This window comes from Nanorana parkeri, unplaced genomic scaffold (assembly GCF_000935625.1).
Source record: "Nanorana parkeri isolate BGI_ZX_2015 unplaced genomic scaffold, ASM93562v1 scaffold175, whole genome shotgun sequence".
Lineage (NCBI taxonomy): Eukaryota > Metazoa > Chordata > Amphibia > Anura > Dicroglossidae > Nanorana > Nanorana parkeri.
This window is the reverse complement of record NW_017306443.1, coordinates 355,656-375,392: the sequence shown is the minus strand read 5'-3', so window position 1 is coordinate 375,392 and position 19,737 is coordinate 355,656. Positions and strand designations below refer to the sequence as shown.

Below are 19,737 nucleotides of genomic sequence, written 5' to 3'. Positions count from 1 at the left end.
AAGAAGCACAACCGCTATCTGTGATTACCAGCAGAGACAGTGCATCTCTGATGTCAATCTAAGCAAGTGCAGAGGTAGTGATTGACTTCCTTATTAAAAAGCCCAGTATGCTCTGCTAACAGACTAAAATTAAAGCACAGTGTATTAAATGGGTTCTCATTCATCCAGGTCATGGTATATCTGTAGAAAATACATCAAGGCAACCAGATTTGCTGTATTTTTCCTGAAAACATTTCACTGGTCATCCAACCAGCTTTCTTATTTCAGAATTGAGAAAGCTGGTTGGATGACCAGTGAACAATCTTCAAGAAAAATTCAGCAAGTCCAGTTATTTTGATTTATTTTTTACAGATTTGTATAATATTGTTTACAAATAATAATAATAATAATAATATACAGCATCAGTTTAAACATGTTTATACGTTTAAAAATATTTATAAATAAAAATCCCATTATAGTTTCCCTTTAAGAGAAGCACATAAACACAGTGTACACACCTGTTTCCACTCCTCTCTCTCCACTGCTGTTAGGTCTGGAGTCATATCAGGCAGACGAATACTTGAATCCAGGTAATGCACTTCCAGAATGCCACGTTTCCGAAATTCCTCACTCAACACATTAGAATGCTGACTGGAAGGTATTGTTGGTGAATAGCATGGCTCAGGACCAATCTGTGCTTTATAGCTTAAAGTTCCCAAATGTTTTTCTGAACTGTTAAAGATTTTACAGCCATCCATAGTTGCCTTGTCAAGTTTTGGAACCCTAACGGTGTCTCTTCCCGATTCTGGTTTTGGTGGCCTCAGAGCTGATTTATACTAAAACGCAAAGAAAATACATATTAGTGGCACTTGGGAGGTGATTTATAAACTGTTCACATAGTGAAGAGCTATGCGAATTATTGCCACTAGATGGAGCTGAGGAGCGTAGGAATTACCTATGCTCCTCAGCTCCATCCAGTGGCCATAGATATTCTTAATCTCGTTCACATAGCTGTTCGATATGTAAACAGTTTATAAATCACCCCTTTGATTTATCACCCCCTTGGTCTCACATCGATAAATTAAATAAAAATGCTGTTGGGTCCTTATATGCCCATTTATATAAATACATATGTATCTATTGTCTGGAATTGTAAATACCTAACTATGTAGAGTGGATATACGTGCTCTACCTTTATAGCACATAGCAATTTCATAGGCTGCACTGGCTATAGTCACAACCTTGTTTATCATAAAATTATTGCATATAACCATTCTCAGTTTTAGCCACAAAAAGGCCAGCGGGTTTTAGGAAAGGATGTCTAAAATGGAAAGTCACTTTGGCATACTTTTTGCGAGAGATAATTGTTGTAATAATACACACTATAAAAAAACAATAATATTTATGTCAGTTTGTATAAAGAATGAAAGGAACACTTGGCCTTGGGCAAATGAATGGTTAGGTACACTTGGGAGTCACCACCTATAATTACAATTATATTTACCTCAGCAATGTTACAAAGGTGATGTATAATGTTGTTCTGTAAATGCTTTTGTAATGACATACATGGGTTCATTCAGGTAATGCAGCCTGACTATGCCATATACTAAAGAACATATACTGAGAGATGCAGACACATGTCAATGAGGGTGGAATGGAGGAAAAAAGAGAATTGTATTTATTTTCAGAGATCTTTTTATCTGAAAATTACATTACATTTCATAAACAAATGTCCATTAACAGGCAATCATGGTAAACACAAGAATGATGCCAATTAATGGAGCAGAAATGCTTATTTTATACACCCGTATTAGCATACATGACACCTGTCAAAATGTCAAATTAAGCCTGGTACACTGTTATTGTAAGCCCCTCCCACTTTTGTACTTAGCCCACCCCTGCAGACCACAATCATTTGCAGAATGTGAGCTCTTTACAGCGGTGGGTGCAGTTTATAATAGCAATGACAGGATGAAATATTATTAGAGACTTCAGCCAGGTATGGCTTTTCAGCAGTACTTGTCTGCCTGAGTACATCCATCTGTCATCAAAGTCTGTCTGGCAATGCCTGACAGCCTTGAATGTGCCCTTGTACATTTATATGATCACTATCATGGAATCCCTTAATACATTTTAATGCCTTTACAATTTACAACATATGTTACATCTTCCTATACACACTGGTATGGATGTAGACACAGTACTACTTAGGATTATACAGTGGGTTTAATAAGAGATCACATATCTATATAAGAAGATTATTCAGAAGAATTGACTCATTGGCATCCTTCAGCCTCCATGCTCTGTTCAGAAAGGGATGTATGGAGATTCAATGAGGCAGACACAGTCATAACAAGAACAGATGCTGTGGGTCTGTTTGTCTATAAAAATCCATAATGCTCTGCATAAACCAATGGCATGCACTCTTTAAATGTTTATTTTTAAAGTAAAATAGGCATATATTTATATACTGTGTGTGTGTGTATATATATATATGTATATATATATATACATACACACAGTATACTTATATGTGTATATATATATATATACACACGCACATATATATATGTGTGTGTGTATATATATATACATGTATATCCTCAAATCATCTCTGAATTTCACCTGGCACTGTACTTCCTTCTGGAGAGTGGCTACTTATGTTCCCCATGGTCCCTGTGTGTTGTAAAGTAGTCACCACTCCAAGCTTGCTCCCGTGATGGACTACATTCTCATCTTTAGTTTATTAATATGTGTTGAGATTGTAGTCCATCATGTGAGCAAACTTGGAGCAGTGGCTATTTTACAACACAATCAAAGGGACCATGGAGAACGAAAGTAGCCACCCTCCAGAAGGAAGGACAGAGCACCAATTCAGAGATGATTTGAGGATCTACAGTCGACCGATTCACAAATAAGATACATTTTTGTTAATAGTTAAGGTACGTTAATGCATTTTTAAGATTTAACTTATGTGCTATGAATTTAGTGTCACTTTAAACAAGTCTAAATGAAGGAGAATGTCTTTCAGAAGCATGCTCCAGCCTCTGCATATATACCAGCCCATCCTGCAATTCCAGAGCTGTCAGTCTGGGTCTTGCTTCACTAATATCAGAGGGACAATTAATACTGTATAATTCAGCAAGGCATAATGACATGTCCAAGTGAGAATGCCCTTATTGTAACTGATGGACCACCAATAAAATAAGTGTTTTAAAGCAAAGGCAGCATCTGCTTCATACATTTCTTGAAAGCTAGAAATTGTTTAGTTAAAATCAGACGCAAGCAGGGATAGCTATGAAACAGAAACAAGCTCAACACATGTTACAATCTCACTGTACAATATTCTTTGGATCTACCAAAATCTATGTAGTGCAAGGCCCCTATCTGATTAGATATAGCTTGAATGGATAGCATAGGTCCTCATATTTCAAAGTTTTGTTAAAGCTTATTGTACAAAGATTGTAAGATTGTACGGTCACATTGCAATTTTAAGCTTTATATCAAGTGATATGTAACAAGCAGCTATGTTATAAAGCATTACATACTATTATCACATAACTGACATAACCTTGACCCCTTGTCAAAATTACAAGTGAGCCCTTAGTTGCTAGCACACACATTCACCCACTTGCTTCTTACAGCCCTCAGGGACTGCAGCAGTAAGATCTCCAGTGGCCTGTAGACATAAGGCTGTCCTCAAATCAGTTCTTCTTTTGGCCACATCAGGCAATGATCGAAAGGCTAGCAGCTCATGACAGTCCTGACTAAATGTTTTTGAGAAGCAAATTAGAAAATATTGCCCAATCATTACCCCCAGAATTTCTGAACAGACATAAAAGCCAATGGATGATTCCATCCAAAATGAAATACAAGGTTTAAGTGAACTAATACTTTAATAGGCTTTTTAATTTGTAAAACTCACCTTAGTTCTTTCAAGAGAGGTCAGCAAATCCAAGTCAGTCGTGTCTGATATTCCTCCATGCAAAATTAGAATCTTGCTGTCTATAATGGTGGCGAGGGGCAGCTGACTATAGATGTCCTCTAGAAGAACTAGAATCTTCTGTGTATGAATCTGCAAGATAAATAGTTCTTATATCGTAGTATGTGATAATATATTTTTGATAACATGTACGTATGTATGGAGGGGGTTAAACTATACCTGCTCTGAGAAAAAGCATATCAAAGAGCAATGCCATGCAATAAGTGAAACCAATTAGTGAACTGGCTATGCTCTCCAGCAAACACAGTACCTATGCTAAATTGAGAAAATCAACACAATTTCCCTCAATTTGAGTTTGCTGTAATAAAACTGCAGTGACAATTCACACAACTTCTCACATTATCAATGAGAGCCATTTGCCTACACCCTGCTTACCTAAAGTTACTTTCGTTCTTTATGTTTACTGTATTAGCAATCAGATTCAAGCATGCAAGCATGTTAAAATATGACTAGTGATTGTAAAAAACCTGCAGGTACTGACAGTTTATTACATACGACTTTCTGCATGTGAAGGACAACAACAAGGCTAAACTGGCCAGGGCACTTATTCCTAAGCATTGGAACTCTCAGGTGATTCCTGCAGAATTGTGCCGCTTAATGAGATCTGAGGAACTGATTGCCGAACGGTTGGACAGGTCAGATGCCTTTCTATCCAGATGGAGGCCCTGGCTACTGTTCATGAGTTTAGGACCCTGGCTTAGCTTAAAGTGACATTAAACCCTCAGATTTTTTTACATAAACCAATACTGTAATGTACGCCTTACTGTAATACATGGTTGTTTCCCTTCTCTTTGCTGCTCTTCCCATGGATTACAGTAAGGCGCACATTACAGTATTGGTTTATGTAAAAAAATCTGAGGGTTTAATGTCCCTTTAATGATCTGTTTTCACTGATCACGCAGTATCCCTTTACCTCCCTTTCTCTCTTTCCTCTCCTCTCACTTCCTTTTTGTCATCTAATTGTCTTGTCTTGTTGTGCGTCTACTTTCTGTTGTCTATGTCTGGTAGCCTTAGGAATTGCATTTATTTTGACTGGGTTTATGCCTCTCCGTATGGTCCCGTGTCCTCCCTTCAGCATTGAGCAATGACATAATGTAAAACTAAACCGTTAAGTATGTAGACTTTTGTTTTATATATTTTAATACTTTATTTGCAGTGTTTCAAGGACTTACCTTTACATTTTGATGGTAAGCACCAAAACATTCATGTAGATCATGATTGCTACGTTTAGCATGTTTACAGAGCCCCACTAACAAAATTCTGACTTTGGGAAAGTCCCCCATCACATCCCAGGATGTAATGTCATCAACTCTCAGTTGGTGGCAAAGACATCTGTACTGTTGGATGCTGCATTTAAGCTCCTTATAAGAAAAACCCAAAATCTACTTCTAAAGGCTTAAGCGCTACCAGGGTGTTGATGAAGTTAGCAACCACAATCTAAAGACACTAGATGATGCCATCCATAAATAAATAAATAAGGTTAGCTTAATCAAATTTTGATTTCAGTGCAGGTTTACTTGTTCCCCCCTCCCCTCCCCCGCACCGCAGGCTGCAACCAACTATATGACTTACCCATTCTGCAAAGACAGGTTTAGAATAGGGAACTAGACAGGGACATCCACCAGCACTTGGTGAAGCATTTTATATGCAAAGTCCTGTACTGCACTGACGAATAAGTTGCCTGCAATGTCTTATTTGTACCAAATGATAGACTCCCCTGAATTCTAGGAGGAACATTTCCTGGTTTCAAAACTGTAGAATGCTTTTTGGTGTTCTGTTTCCAAGCACATGTAACTATGAAAGTAAAATATTCTTAACTACAGACTGTGTAATTGTATATATGCAGACCATTTACAATTTCTAAGCAAAACACAATGTCCAGACAAAGAGTTGTCTTAACATTCATACACTTACCTTGTACTTTTGCATCAATTCTTTGGTGAAGCCATACCTGCATTAGATGTAAATAGACACTGTCAGTCACATTATATGCGCAGTACTTTAACTGCATATTGACTTACATACCCAAGTTACCTGCGATGTATCAGAAAATATGGCTTCATGTTCTCAGTCTAGACAAAATGACCTTTTGAGGTCACCTAGTCTTAGAGCTTTAACTAAGTGCAGAATTATTACTGAACCATTTGTCCACAGCTCTGCAGGTATATAGTATATAACAACCAATCTACTTGAAAACCATTTGATATAACAAAAGTGACCCTTTCAGTAATTATTACCAACTTCATTTAAAGCCACCATTTGATGGCAGAGGACATACACTGAGTGGCCAGATTATTATGACCACCCCATCAGTACTTCGTTTGTCCACGAGATAACTCCACGAGATGTTGAAAGGTGATGCGAGGAATCTGACACTGCACTGTTGCCCTTCTGTTGTCTTGTACCAGTCTTGCCACTCTACGTTCTGCCCTAACATTGACTAGTCACTGACGGCCACAATTCGCACGTTCAGACCCAGATTTTCGGCTGACAGTCCAGTCTTTAAACACTTTAACAACAGCTGCTCTTGAACATTTAACAAATTCTGCTGTTTTGCTGATACTCGCTCTATGGCTCCGAGCGCCAGCAATCATCCCACGTTCAAAGGCTGTTAAATCGCGTTGTTTACCCAAATCTTCAGATAAAAATCACTTCTACTGTCGTGGTAAACAACCTGTTTCCCTATTTATAATGGTCTGGCCCTCTAGCAACTTCAGCTGGAAATTATAGCTAATTATAGCTAATTTGCCTACAAACGTTAGGTGGTCATAATAAACTGGCCACTCAGTGTATATTCACTTGTCTGACAGCTTGTGTGCTAAAACATCTGTATTGCTGATCTCTGGCTTGCAGGTAACCAGTACTTCTAGGTGTGTAGAGTACCCACTCCCCTGCAGCAAGCTGTGGTTCTTCCTCACGGCTCTCACTACAGGGTGGGGAGGTTGGTAGGAGGAACCACAGTATGCAGCCGGGGGTGAGGTATTGGACACACCCAGGATACAGTATGTGAAAAGTAATTAATTGAATAAATATATTCCACTATATTTCTATTGTTTTGATATATACAGTATAATTTAGTCGTAGACTGTGACACTCCTCAGCTATGCAGTGCAAGTCAGTCTAGATTCTGCTTTCAACATCTTCTGTTGCTTAAAAGCTGCATTAAACCACAATAGACTTTGCTTTGGTATATCTTCTTCTTGACCATGGTGTACTAATTACCTGCAGGTCCCGAATCTGACTTTGATGACTGGCTGAACAGAATTACAACTATGAAAGTCCAAATATATGTATATTATTAAAATATACATTGTCATGTACAGTATGTATAAATACATTGCCATGTATATTAGTGTCATGTATGTTAACATACAGTACTTTGTCATGTATGTTAATATTTAAAAATAGTTGTTTCTAGGGATTGCAATTATATATGTACAGTCATGTTTGCCTACTACTTTTTCAGACTGGCAATATGGACTGAAAAAAGCAGAATCCTTGGTTAATAGACATTATCTCAGCAGTTCTTTAGAAGAAAGGTTGAACTTCCTGATTGACAGAGAGCCACTGGAAGGAGAATCTACAAATATGAGTATGATATACAGTTGTGGAACTATTGACCAGTCACATCAACAATTATTGCCAAGGAATCATTACAGTAAAAAACAAGAATGTTTACCTGTAGCTAGCCCCTGATCTGCACACCTTTCCCAGGCCAGTGACTCTGAATGCAATAAAGCCTCTGGCTGTTATGCCAGACAACTATCATTTTAAACTTCCTACATATGTTCTCAGTACAGGTTGCGCCCCTACACCTGTCAGTTTACTGTTACTACTGTCACTGAAGTAAAAGAGTTCTGCATTACCTGAGGTTCATGATGGGATCCTCATGGTTGCCTCTATTCAAGTGTACATTATTTGGATAGACCAGGAGGAATGCAAAGAGGATTATTAGTATCTCTATGGAATGTTTCCCTCTGTCTACAAAGTCTCCATTAAAAAGATATGTGTTCTCTGGCGAGGGAAGACCGTTCTGCAGAGCACAATCACAGGTGATAATGACAACAATGAAATATATGAACATTTAACATATAAAAAGAGGTTGCGGTGTATATGTAAGGATTACAAATATATTGCATCATTCCAAAAAACAAGGCTACTTTAAATCTGGCTATGCACAGCACATTTCTCCTTCACCCAACATGTACATCCACTATTCAGTATATATTGAGATAGCGTCCTATTAAAACTCATAAGGATCAAATCAGTCTTTAGAAATTTCTAAATGATAAGTGCTAATTGATACTTTATGGGGTCATGCACATGCTTGTAATTAAATACTCATATCTACAATAGGTTTGGTGCCAGAAGCTGGAGGTGGTTCTCAATGAAATTAATCTATGAATTAACAAGAGAGGAAGGAAATGAAAGTTTAGAGAAGATCATTTATAGATCATTGGTTCGACCTCATCTGGAGTACGCGGTCCAGTTCTGGTCAGTTAGGGTCTGGAACTCACTGCCACAGGCGGTGATTTCAGCAAATAATGTGGAATTGTTCAAGAAACTTTTGGACGATTTCTTAAGGGACCGTAATATACAGGGGTACGGGTACTCCTAGAATGAGATCCTAATAGGTTGGACTTGATGGACTAATGTCTTTATTCAGCCTCAAATACTATGTAACTATAGTGCACACATATTATGAGCAGGGGAAAAAAATCCCCCTTATCCTTTTAAAATTAAATATAAATAAAGATATTCTCTTCTCGAGTATATCTAGGGGCTATTTACCACCAGAAGGAGTAACATTATATTATATTATGGAATATACTGGGAAACTGTTTTATGAAAAGACATACTTTTCCCTCAGTATGAGGGGAATTTATTAAAACTGGAGCAGATAAAATCTGGAGGAGCTGTGCATGACAACCAATCGGCTTCTCTCTTCAGTTTGTTCAGTTAAGATTTGAAAATTAATAAGAGAAGCTGATTGGTTGCCATGCACAGCTGCTCCAGATTTTGTCTGCTCCAGTTTTGATAAATTCCCCTCACTGTATATATGTTTTAGTACAATCTGGGTTTATTATTTTGATAAAAGCAAACATACAACAAAAAGTGCAAAAGTATTATGAAGAATACTAGGCTGTAAGTATACAGTGTTCATATTACAGGCCATATTCCAGCATTCAGGGTAAAGCATGGAAGATGCAATTGAAGTCCACATACCTAAGTAATGAGTAGTATCCAAATAAAATATCCAATTCCCAATACGATGAAAAAAAAGACATATGTTACGGTAGTCCGCGTTAGAAAATCTCGGGAAGTATCAAAAGAAGGGGTAACATGAATAACCTTGGTTGAATAAGAAAGAAACAACAGAGAAGAATGTAGGACAGATCGGGAAAAGAGAGAAGGAAGAGAAAGGAAAGGAGACAAGATGGATATACAAGAAAGGAAGAGGAGAATAGTCCCACCTTCCCCATCCACCCCCCGACAGACCAGAGCAGAAAGAAAGCTCTTAGTTAGATAGCATATCATGAAATTTTAGAGAATAGCAGAAATCTGTCCAAGTGGCCCAAAGAAAAGTATGCCTGATAGAATCCAATTCTACAAACCATTCTACCTTGAGAAGAGTGCCAGTGTCTTGGAATTAGGAACCCTGGTGTAGAGACATAAAATAGTGGTCTAAAATTCATTAACTATCAGTCATGTTACCCACCTCACCACTGCACCTCCAGCAACAATTAGGGAGAGAGGGATAAAAGCGTTGAGGACAATTGTACCACTGGGTGAGTATTTATACATTTTTCCTGAGCCTTAGTAGCAATCATAGCTTGCATGAAATGCAAAAGTCCTTTTCCCAATCATCCGGGTCCAATGCGGAATCCATTCCCTGCCCACACAATTCTGGATACCTAGGTAGCTTGGAATGTGTGAGCTGCACAAGCATACCATATATTTTGCAATATCATCGGGCAGAATCTTGTAATAGGAGCCTATCAATCAAAGTGGGTGGGGCGGAGCCAGTGCTGACCTGTCAGAGAAGGACAAAACTGCCGACCAGTGGACCAACCGACCAGTGGATTGGCCTGTGGGGTGGTCTGAACATCCAACTGTATGGCTTGTGCTAGGCGTCTATAGGACGATTTAGCCCAAATATTGTATGTAGAGCAATGCATCATAGGAGGGAACACTGGGCCAGGGCTGTAGCTACCATGGGGCGAGTGAGGCACTTGCTTCAGGCGCAGCTGAGAGGGGGCGTAGCCAGGCCCAGCTGCGCTCCCTCGCCCCTGTTGCCATAGTGAGCACAGGGTGCCATTGGCAACAGGAGCGCCAGGCGGCCAACGCAGCCGCGGCTCAGCAGGGAGAAGAGGAGCGGCATAGGCTCCAACTTCTCCTCGGATCCCCGCTGCTCTCCCTCGCCTGAATGGGCAGAGGACTCTGTGTCCTCAATCTCTTTTTCTATTTCAAAAGGGAAATGGCAGGGGTCTGTTTAGATCCCCAATATTTCACTGAAGCCCCCCAACAGTAAAAAAATAAATAAATAATAAAAATACGTAATTGGGAAAAAAAACACTCATGCACACATATTATTAGACATGTACAAAGACTAAAAATTTGTTTAGGACAAAATGAACGGAAACTAAAAATGTTTTTTATTAGTTTTGCCAAACTAAACAATTTTTATGCTATCTTGGATTTGACCACCAGCGCGTTCTGTGTGCGCGGCGTTGGGTGACATAACACGTCTGTTGGGGGGCACAATTTTCTGTTCTTGCCTCGGGCGCAAAAGCAGCTAGCTACGGCTCTGCACTGGGGCCCTGCATAGATGCCAATTGAAGAGCAGATACTACATGGTCTCACAGCAGAAGCAGATGTTTTATGAGAGGTGGGAGGGAAAGAGTATTTACCTAAGGAGAGGGTCTGTATGTATATAAAACATATATATACATAAAACAGACTGCGGTTGTATTGAAATGCCAGAAGCTGGCAGCAAGGTCCAGCTGGAAAAACGGAAGTAATGGTGTGTAAAGTTCTTGTGTTATGTGCATATACCATTCAGAAGAGTACACGCTGCTCTAGATTTTGGATCTAAATGCCATAATGGGATGTAAATGAGGTGTTAAAAAAAAAAAATGTGGTACAGATCTAAAAGTGAAGTTTTTTGAGTCCGCATGCATGAAGCCTATACACACTTGCAGTAATGCATTCATGTTGGATTTAAGGGAGAACTATGAGGTGAGTGCTTTTCACTCACCTCATAGTTCTAGCCGACCTGTGACAATGAGAGTGTCACAGGTCGGCTCAGTAGATCGGGAAGTGAGCGAACACATACCGGTGTTCGCTGACTTCTCGATCCTGTCACGGCTCTCTCCAGCCCCTCCCCTGTCACCAGCCCCTCCCCGTGACAGGGGAGGGGCTGGATTCCCCCCTCCCCGCTCCGATCCGCCAGCGCTGACTGGCTGAACGGACGTGGGAGGGGGCGGGTACAGCTGGCTCTGCCTCTAGATAGGCAGAGCCAGCTGTCACTCACGCTGCTGGGCGGATCTCGACATCGATAGCTCGCGGTATACTGAGCTTAGGGTAACGGGAGGACGCTAGTTTGTGTCCTCCCGTTACGCTAAGGAGAACTATGGGGAAAAGCACCGACACCATAGTTCTCCTTTAAGACACTTTGGTGCAATGAATGTTAAATAACACTGATTACCTTATAGAAGATTAATAGAAGATCGTCGAGTTTTCCATGGAGGTCACCTAAAATGAAAAATACTTAAAGATATCATAAAGAAATGTTCTGATGGACCAATTGTATCCATAAAGTGTATCCAACCCCGAATACTTAGCAGCTTACCAGTGTACTGTGTGCCAGTTTACCCGAAGGTGACCTCAGGAGGTGGTAAGACATGGCACCTTTGGGACTTTTTTTGATTTGCCACTAATTGCCACTTTGCTGCTTCCTTTTGTTTCTCTGCAGTTCTATACCTAAATTCTAATTGTCTCTGGGCTATGCATGCTTACTAAAAGCGATTTTGAAGAAAGTAGTATTGACTTTCTTTCATATTTATCTACACAAATTACACTCCATTGGACGTACTTATGCATGTGCTACAAACCTACCGGCTAAACATTGCAGAAGATGACATTACACATATGTGGTTTATTCTTCTACACACATTCCCATGTGCTAGGTGGGTTTATGCTATGTTGAGCCCATGTATATAGGCTGATGCAGTTTAATGCACATCTCTCCATGTAGAAGTTTTTTATGAAATACAATAGGCATGTGGATGTCATCTTATGCATTGTTTTCAGTGCAAATTGTTCTATTCCATTTAGTACTTCTATTGTTCTATTTCCCTGTAGTTTCCATTATCTGGGATTATTAAAGGATTTATTTATCTCAGTTTGAGATCTAGATATACACTGTACCTTCTGAACACTGGAATTTTCTAGTTCAGCTTTGTGGCTGGCTCAACTGCAGATATATCTTCACTCCACTCCACTCTAGTTGGCTATTTGCTATGCATGCAACACGGATTTTACAGTTTAAAGGAGAACTATGGGGTTAGGGCTTTTCCCCATAGTTCTCTTAAGGGTAACAGTTAAATAAACAGCTGGTACACATCTAAAGAAGCTGCTTTACCTGCCAAAAGATCTGTATTTCTAACTATCCAGTTCTGAGACTTACACAGTTCTGCCGCACAGCACAGGCCTGTCTGGCAGGGTCGCAGACCTGATTTTTCTCTGCTGCAGTTAAGTAACGCTTACAGGTCTTGTCTGTCCCTCAGCCTGTGACTGCATAGTGAACAGAGAAGCAGCAGACTCTTGGGCTCATCGATAATGTCACTTTGATTTCTCCTCCTATCAGCATATTCCTTGCACTGTTGCACAGCTGATTGGTTCCATGTGCTCCTTCCTCATTTACTGATGTCTTAATAAACACAAAATTACAATAATTTGTGTCTTCATAATCTGCTGGGAATTCCGCATTTATTGTCATTAAATTAAAACCAGGCATAATAGAATTTGTTTTATTAGTAATAATTATAAAAAAATATAAGCCTAATCATTTCAAATAAATCTGTGTTATAAATAAATCCTCTATCACTTGCAATATCAGTTGGCAACACACCTAGATTAGAACCTAGCTGTTAATATGCCTGATAGCAGTGATGAATGGGCAGCTTAGGTGACAAGATGTACGATTGCATTGACTGATCTCACCTGGAGCAATACTCACCACATATTGTTATCTGCTTGGAAAACGATGTTGTTAAATGAACAATATTTGGCATTTGTCTCAGGAATTTTCTGGTCTCATGTAACAGCTGGAGGACATACCGTGCATGAAGTTGCTAAAACAATAAACAAGATGAGAGATCAGTTCAACTGTGACAGAGCTCCCAAGTGCCTGGTACTTCGGCCATTACTGGAATAGTGTTTGAAGATTTGTCCTTTTTTGTCATATAAAATAAAACTGGTAAAGATATGTGAGAACAGGTTATAGAATAGATATTTTAGCAATTAAATAATTTCCTAATATCCAATCACATTCTATGCTGATGGTTAATTACATTGTATGCTGATAGTCAATGTTGGTAAACGTACATGACTGAGACCTGATTTTTATACTAATGTTACAAGAAAGTTTAATGAAATCCCCTTTGATGGCAAGGTTGTATGTGAGCTTTGTTTGTGAACTATGAACTGATTACCAGCTCAGCTCCGACACTACTCCAAAGTGTCTGTTATTCAGCTATAATGGCAGGCTTGGCATTCTGGCGTAACCGCTGACTTTTGGGGGCTACTGCAAGTATAGGCACTTTAAGGTAGTATTAAGCTCTCAAAATTGTTTTCAATAATGAATCAAGATCACACAAATATATATTGCCCAGCAAAGTATTTCTTTACATTTTTGCCAAAAAAGTTACAGCCATCATGTTGCTGGACAGCTGGCTCCAACTTTCTCAGCTTCACTTCCCTGAACAAGGGACAAAGCAGTCTCCAGCAGCTGTCTACCTACTAGCTTGGAGTAGGAAGGAAGGACGGAAGGAGGAGTGGGGAGCAGAGTGCATAATGGTAGCTTGCTTGGCTGTGTCTGTGTGTTTGTGGAGACACACATAGCTTACTAGCACATAGGACCCTAAAAGGGCATCATCCATTGTAAGTGATTTAACCAGCATTTACGGCTTATTCACACCAAATACGGTGCATTCCAGAGCAGTTAGCTGCTGGAACGCACTGTAATCCCACAATAAACTCCCCCGACGTTCTGGGGCATGAGGGGGCGTGGCGGTGCAATCAAGTCAATGGCACCCCAAGCAACGACCCTCTGCCCGCAGTGCGATCGCCCACACGTGTGTCAAAACAAAGCCTGCAGGGGGGCGTGGCCAGTCATGGTGGTGTAAGGACGTGCAGCCAGGAGCTCTGCTGCACCGCGGCTCAATATCAGTGACTTTTCAGCCCTTTCGGCAACTCTCTCCCCCTATGCCCGACGATCGGGACTCACCCGGTGCTCCTGCTTCTTCCTCCACCCGAGACATTGCCACGTACTTCACGCAGTGCTCCCGCGACAGCCTGCTGGATAGTGCCACTGCCGTAGGCCCCAAGATGGCTCCGAAAGCAGTTCCGACGAAGAAGGCCGGGACGGACCCTCCACAGCCCCAGAGGCGGCCCGAAGCCTCCATTCCTCGGTCCGATCCACAGGACCCAAACCGCTGGACACCCTGCAGCCTGCCACCTCCTTCCGCATCTGCTCAGCTTCATTGAAATACCTGGGTGTCTCTCTACCGACTAATCTAGCCGACTTGTTCTCTGCGAACTTTCGCCCCCTACTGGACAAGCTCACTTTAGATTTAGTCCCCTATTTAGATTTAGCCGCCTATTTCCTGGCTGGGGCGAATCAATGCACTCAAAATGGACATAGTCCCTAGATTTCTCTATCTGTTTCAGACAGTACCTATCGCTCTGCCATCTGCATACCTGAAAAAGGTCCAACAGGCCTTCACAAAGTTTATTTGGGACACCTTGCGTCCGCGACTTAGCTATAGGTCACTGGCCCTTCCGAAACGCAGAGGGGGGCGAGCGCACCGGATATCTTTCTCTACCATGCTTCAGCCGTCCTGACTCGTATAGTAGACCGGTTCCACAAAGGGGGTGAGAAACAGTGGGTTGGACTGTTTTTTTTCCAAACTACAGTAAATTCTACTGATGTATGGTCAGCTTAAGAGTTTACTATGTCTGGCGTGTGGTTCTGGGTGGGGATAGCTGGTATATGTGTAAAGGTGTTTTATTTAAAAGACCCCCTTGGAATGTGTTGAGCATTACAATAGGTAAGGAGAAACTTGCCTTCTCTTGCTTGAAAGCATTAAGTAGGTTGTTAGTGTCAGACACTGTTAGTGGGAATGACAGTCGTGGTCCATCGTATGAGTCAGGAACTTCTATCATATCATAAACCATAAGGTTCTCTTGGACCTCTCTTGAACACTTGAATATATCAGAAATCAAATCTGCAAAATAAGATAGCTGAATCAGTATTGGTTTAAAAACGGTATGACATATTTAACTCCAGCAATCAGAGGACACCGCAGTTTAGCCATATTAGCTATATAAAAGGACTTTTGTTTGGAATATTTAATAAACAAATTAGGGATGCACTGATATATCGGCCGCCGAAACATATCGGCCGAAAATTGCACTTTTGGCTAAATGCCGAAAGTGCCATTTTCCTGCGGATACATCGGCGCATCCGTGCTTTCTTTCCTCCCCGCTGGCACATAGAGCAGGGCAAGAAAGTGTGACAGCCGGCTGGGCGCTGCGGGAGGAGAGCGCTGTGTGCGGCCAGCGTCTCTCCTCTCACACCGCTCAGCCTCCTATCACAGTCCGGCAGAGCGGTGTGGGGGCGGAGACAGCGCGCTGTCACAGGAGGCTGAGCTCTCCTCCCTGTTCCGCTCGCTTAGCCTCCTGTGACAGCTGTCAGAAAGGAGAGCGAGGTAAAAACACTCAGTGATCAGAGATCACTGAGTGTTTCTAAATACTTGAGGACATCGTATGTTTACTATATCCTCAATTATGAATGAATGGGAGTGTTCATCACCTTATGTTCATTCATGATTGTGGTTATAGTAAACAGACAATTTTCTCATGTTATGAATGAACAGGAACACTCATAGAGGATTCCCGTTCATTTATAACTGGGGCTGCAGAAAAGAGATTGAGGACTCTGTGCCATTTGAACTACCATGTCTACTGCTTGGCATGGCCATGGCCTGTTTGCTGACCTGAATTTGATGTTGGTTCCAAATGCACGTCAAAAGCAGGGGAAAAATGCCTGTCGACATGAGCCTTTAGTAAATGTGCATGATAGTTACCTCCCTCTTTGCATTTTAGTATTTTTTTATCACATCTTTTGTTGGGATTCAAATTATCCAGCTGTGGGATAAGTCTATGGGGGTTATTCACAAAAGGGTGAAGAGTATGGAGAAGGCAGGAGAAGTGAACAATCTAGGCCAAAATAGCTGATTTGGAAAAATTCTCCAATTCAGCTCACTTTCCAGTTCAGCTATGTTGTCCTAGATCAGTGATGGCGAACCTTTTTGAACCCGACGCAAAATCAATTTATTTGCCTCAAAGTGCCAGCGCTGAAATTAAGTTTAGTACTGTATTGCAGTTCGGGCGCTCGGGTTTAAGAAACGTTCAACATCACTGCCTTAGGCCCCAATTCACACCAAGCGACATACCTTACAAGCGGGGCCGGGATAGCGCGACTGTTCGGGGCGACGTTCCAGCAAAGATCGCGAGACCTTCAACGTCGGGCTGCATTCAAAAATAGAAAAATTGCGCGACATACGCGGAAAAAGGGTCCTGCTGAAGCGACATCGACGGGCGACATGGAGCTGTACATTAGAACAGCTCCATTGAATAACCTTGGCCGGCGACTTCTCGCAATAATGCGCTAAATAGCGGGATTTTATGCACAGTGCAAATGGGGCCTTAGGGAAACTAGGGAAACACGCATATTCTGCGGGCCTCCCGGGGTCCTAGCGAGGAGGAGCGGCCGTCTAATCTGCCTGTTTAGAGGCCGCTGCCTGATTGTGACTGGCGTACTGAGGCAATCCGGGTTGGTCGGATCTATTTCTATTGGTGGTCCCTGAACCACCAGCAGAGAGGGCCCCGCATGCCCTCCCTGGCACGCGTGCCATTGGTTCACCACCACTGTCCTAGATTGTTCACTTCTCCTGCCTTCTCCAAACTCTTCACCCTTTTGTGAATAACCCCCTATGTCTGTATGTTTAAGTCATATTAGGTAATGCTAATAAACATTTTCAGGCTACATATCAATCAAGTCTGAATGACCTTTTCAAGCTGGGCTATAGAAGGTTCACGTTAAAGGAGTTAAAAGGTCAACAAAACCTACATCTTACCAGGCCCTTGAGCTTGCTCATTCATCTGCGCAAAGTGATCCATCATGAATGTGAAAAAGTTGGAGAGCTGGAATGCAACAGAGGTTTTTATGTTAACATTTGCATCAAGTTTGCAAATAAAAAGTAACAAATCCTGAATACAATTTTAACCATGGACCACATTGCCAAGCTGCATTGCTTTTGAACTAAGAACAATCTGGTCATTACCACTTCTGGAATAGGTTATAAATGTTCAACCTATGAATGGGTTGAACTTGATGTACTTGTGTCTTTTTTCAACCTGACTAACTTTGTAACTATGTAATGTGTTCCACTTATTTCAATGAATAAAAGAGCAGTACACTATAAATACCAACCTGTAGTTGAGCCTGTTCCTCAGCATATTCTATGGACTGAAATATACTCAGTGTATAACGCCGTCTCATTTCCAGTCTTGCCATGTAGACGCGGTACCATCTCTGGATCAGAATCGCAGCTTTAATTGCTGGCAAAATCATAAAACCATAGTTTTAAGGCATTTTTACTTTTAATGTTAAAAAAAAAAGAAAAGAAAATTTGAAGTATACTAATCTAGTACTGTACATCTGGATTTAAACAGTTATTTTTTTTTTTTTCTGCTGCTACCAGAATACACAGAATTATGTCACTAGTATGCCATAGCCTAAAAAAAATCTGAAGTTCTGTAGCACAGACCACCAACCCCAGACACTAGGCTGTGGAAACTCACATACGTGCCATGCACTCTGCAGCATTACTAAAATGTTTAATTTTAACAAAAGGCATCCTGCAACACAGCATTTTGTAATGTTACTGTATCCATCAACCAGCTTAGAATATTGTTTATATGAGATGAGTATTTCTGACGATGAGGTGGAAAAATGTGTGGTTAGCAAATGTACATAGAAAAGCTGCACATCTATAGGCACAAGCCTACTGTATCTAACGGTAAATCTGGTTCTGGTTTTACCGCATGTGTAGTGCTCACCCCCACAGGAGCCCCCAGAACAACCTGGGTACTTCTTGCCCTCAAGCTAGGATTTACCACGCAGACAGGGTCCACACCACATCAACACACCTTGTGAAGTTTTGTAAGAGATTTTACTGAAAATAGCCGGATGTCCCCTTGCTCTCAAGCTGGCACTTTTGTTGGTCTTTGTGGCATCTGTTGTACCGTAAAGATGATCGCTGGCCACAGGAGGATGCTGAAGGACAATCTGCAGACACCTTCTGACTCCTTGTGGGTTGTTAGGTCGCTATGGATCTCTCACCGACCGAGGGTGGTCCGTCGTCCATGCCACGGTTGTCTCACTGTGCGGGATCATGCTGTGTCTCTCTCTGGAAACAACACCCGGACAGTACTGAATATAGCAGACCGGGAAAATCTCTCTTCAGACACCCTCTTGGCTGAACACGCTCCCCTAGACAGTTCTGCACAGAGTCTGTGGCTCCTCTATATCAGCCACCCACAAAGATCTGTACAGGTTGCTGGATCCACCCGGACTGAGCGTGCTTCGAGAACTCCAGCCCAGCCCATTTCTCCTGCTCCAGAGCACAACCTTTTGGGAATCGTAGTATTTACAGCACCACATGGCATGATCTCCTCCTGTAGCTGCACTGCAACTCCCACAAGTCTCTCTGTATCATGGACTGCACAGCGCCAATTAACTATTTACAAGCAGAAATATATCTGACTCTGTAGCAACTCATATAGGGGCTACACATGTAATAATGCTTGTTTTTTAGATGGAGAACAGATATAGTCTATAAAAACAGTAATCAAATAGGACAGACATTACAGTCATTGGGAATTGAGTTGAAGAGGTTAGAATTTAAGGCTGATGTTAGATGGGTGACTGTGTCACTAACAATACTGCCATTGGACATTTGTCAAAATCGCCAGCAGCAGGATCGTTGGGAGGCTGCCTTTTTGTACCTATCAAATTACAGGTGAAACTCGAATAATTAGAATATCGTGCAAAAGTTCATTTATTTCACTAATGCAACTTAAAAGGTGAAACTAATATATGAGATAGACTCATTACATGCAAAGTAACATAGTTCAAGCCGTGATTTGTCATAATTGTGATGATTATGGCTTACAGCTCATGAAAACCCCAAATCCACAATCTCAGAAAATTAGAATATTACATGCAATCGATAAAACAAGGATTGTACATAGAACAATATCGGACCTCTGAAAAGTATAAGCATGCATATGTACTCAGTACTTGGTTTGGGCCCCTTTTGCAGCAATTACTGCCTCAATGCGGCGTGGCATGGAAGCTATCAGCCTGTGGCACTGCTGAGGTGTTATGGAAGACCAGGATGCTT

General features: G+C 41.2%; 1 protein-coding gene across 1 annotated transcript in view; it reads right to left on the bottom strand.

Moving 5' to 3' along the window:
* Positions 1-19,737, bottom strand: part of PPEF1 (protein phosphatase with EF-hand domain 1) — a 45,924-nt gene that overhangs the window by 21,261 nt on the left and 4,926 nt on the right. The window contains exons 2-10 of the mRNA XM_018554839.1: positions 17,763-17,890; positions 17,407-17,473; positions 15,332-15,492; positions 13,224-13,338; positions 11,691-11,737; positions 7,849-8,015; positions 5,897-5,933; positions 3,905-4,054; positions 498-815 (exon numbers count right to left, since the gene is read on the bottom strand). Coding sequence (XP_018410341.1) covers positions 498-815; positions 3,905-4,054; positions 5,897-5,933; positions 7,849-8,015; positions 11,691-11,737; positions 13,224-13,338; positions 15,332-15,492; positions 17,407-17,473; positions 17,763-17,890 — 1,190 coding nt within the window. The remainder of the gene's footprint in view (positions 1-497; positions 816-3,904; positions 4,055-5,896; positions 5,934-7,848; positions 8,016-11,690; positions 11,738-13,223; positions 13,339-15,331; positions 15,493-17,406; positions 17,474-17,762; positions 17,891-19,737) is intronic.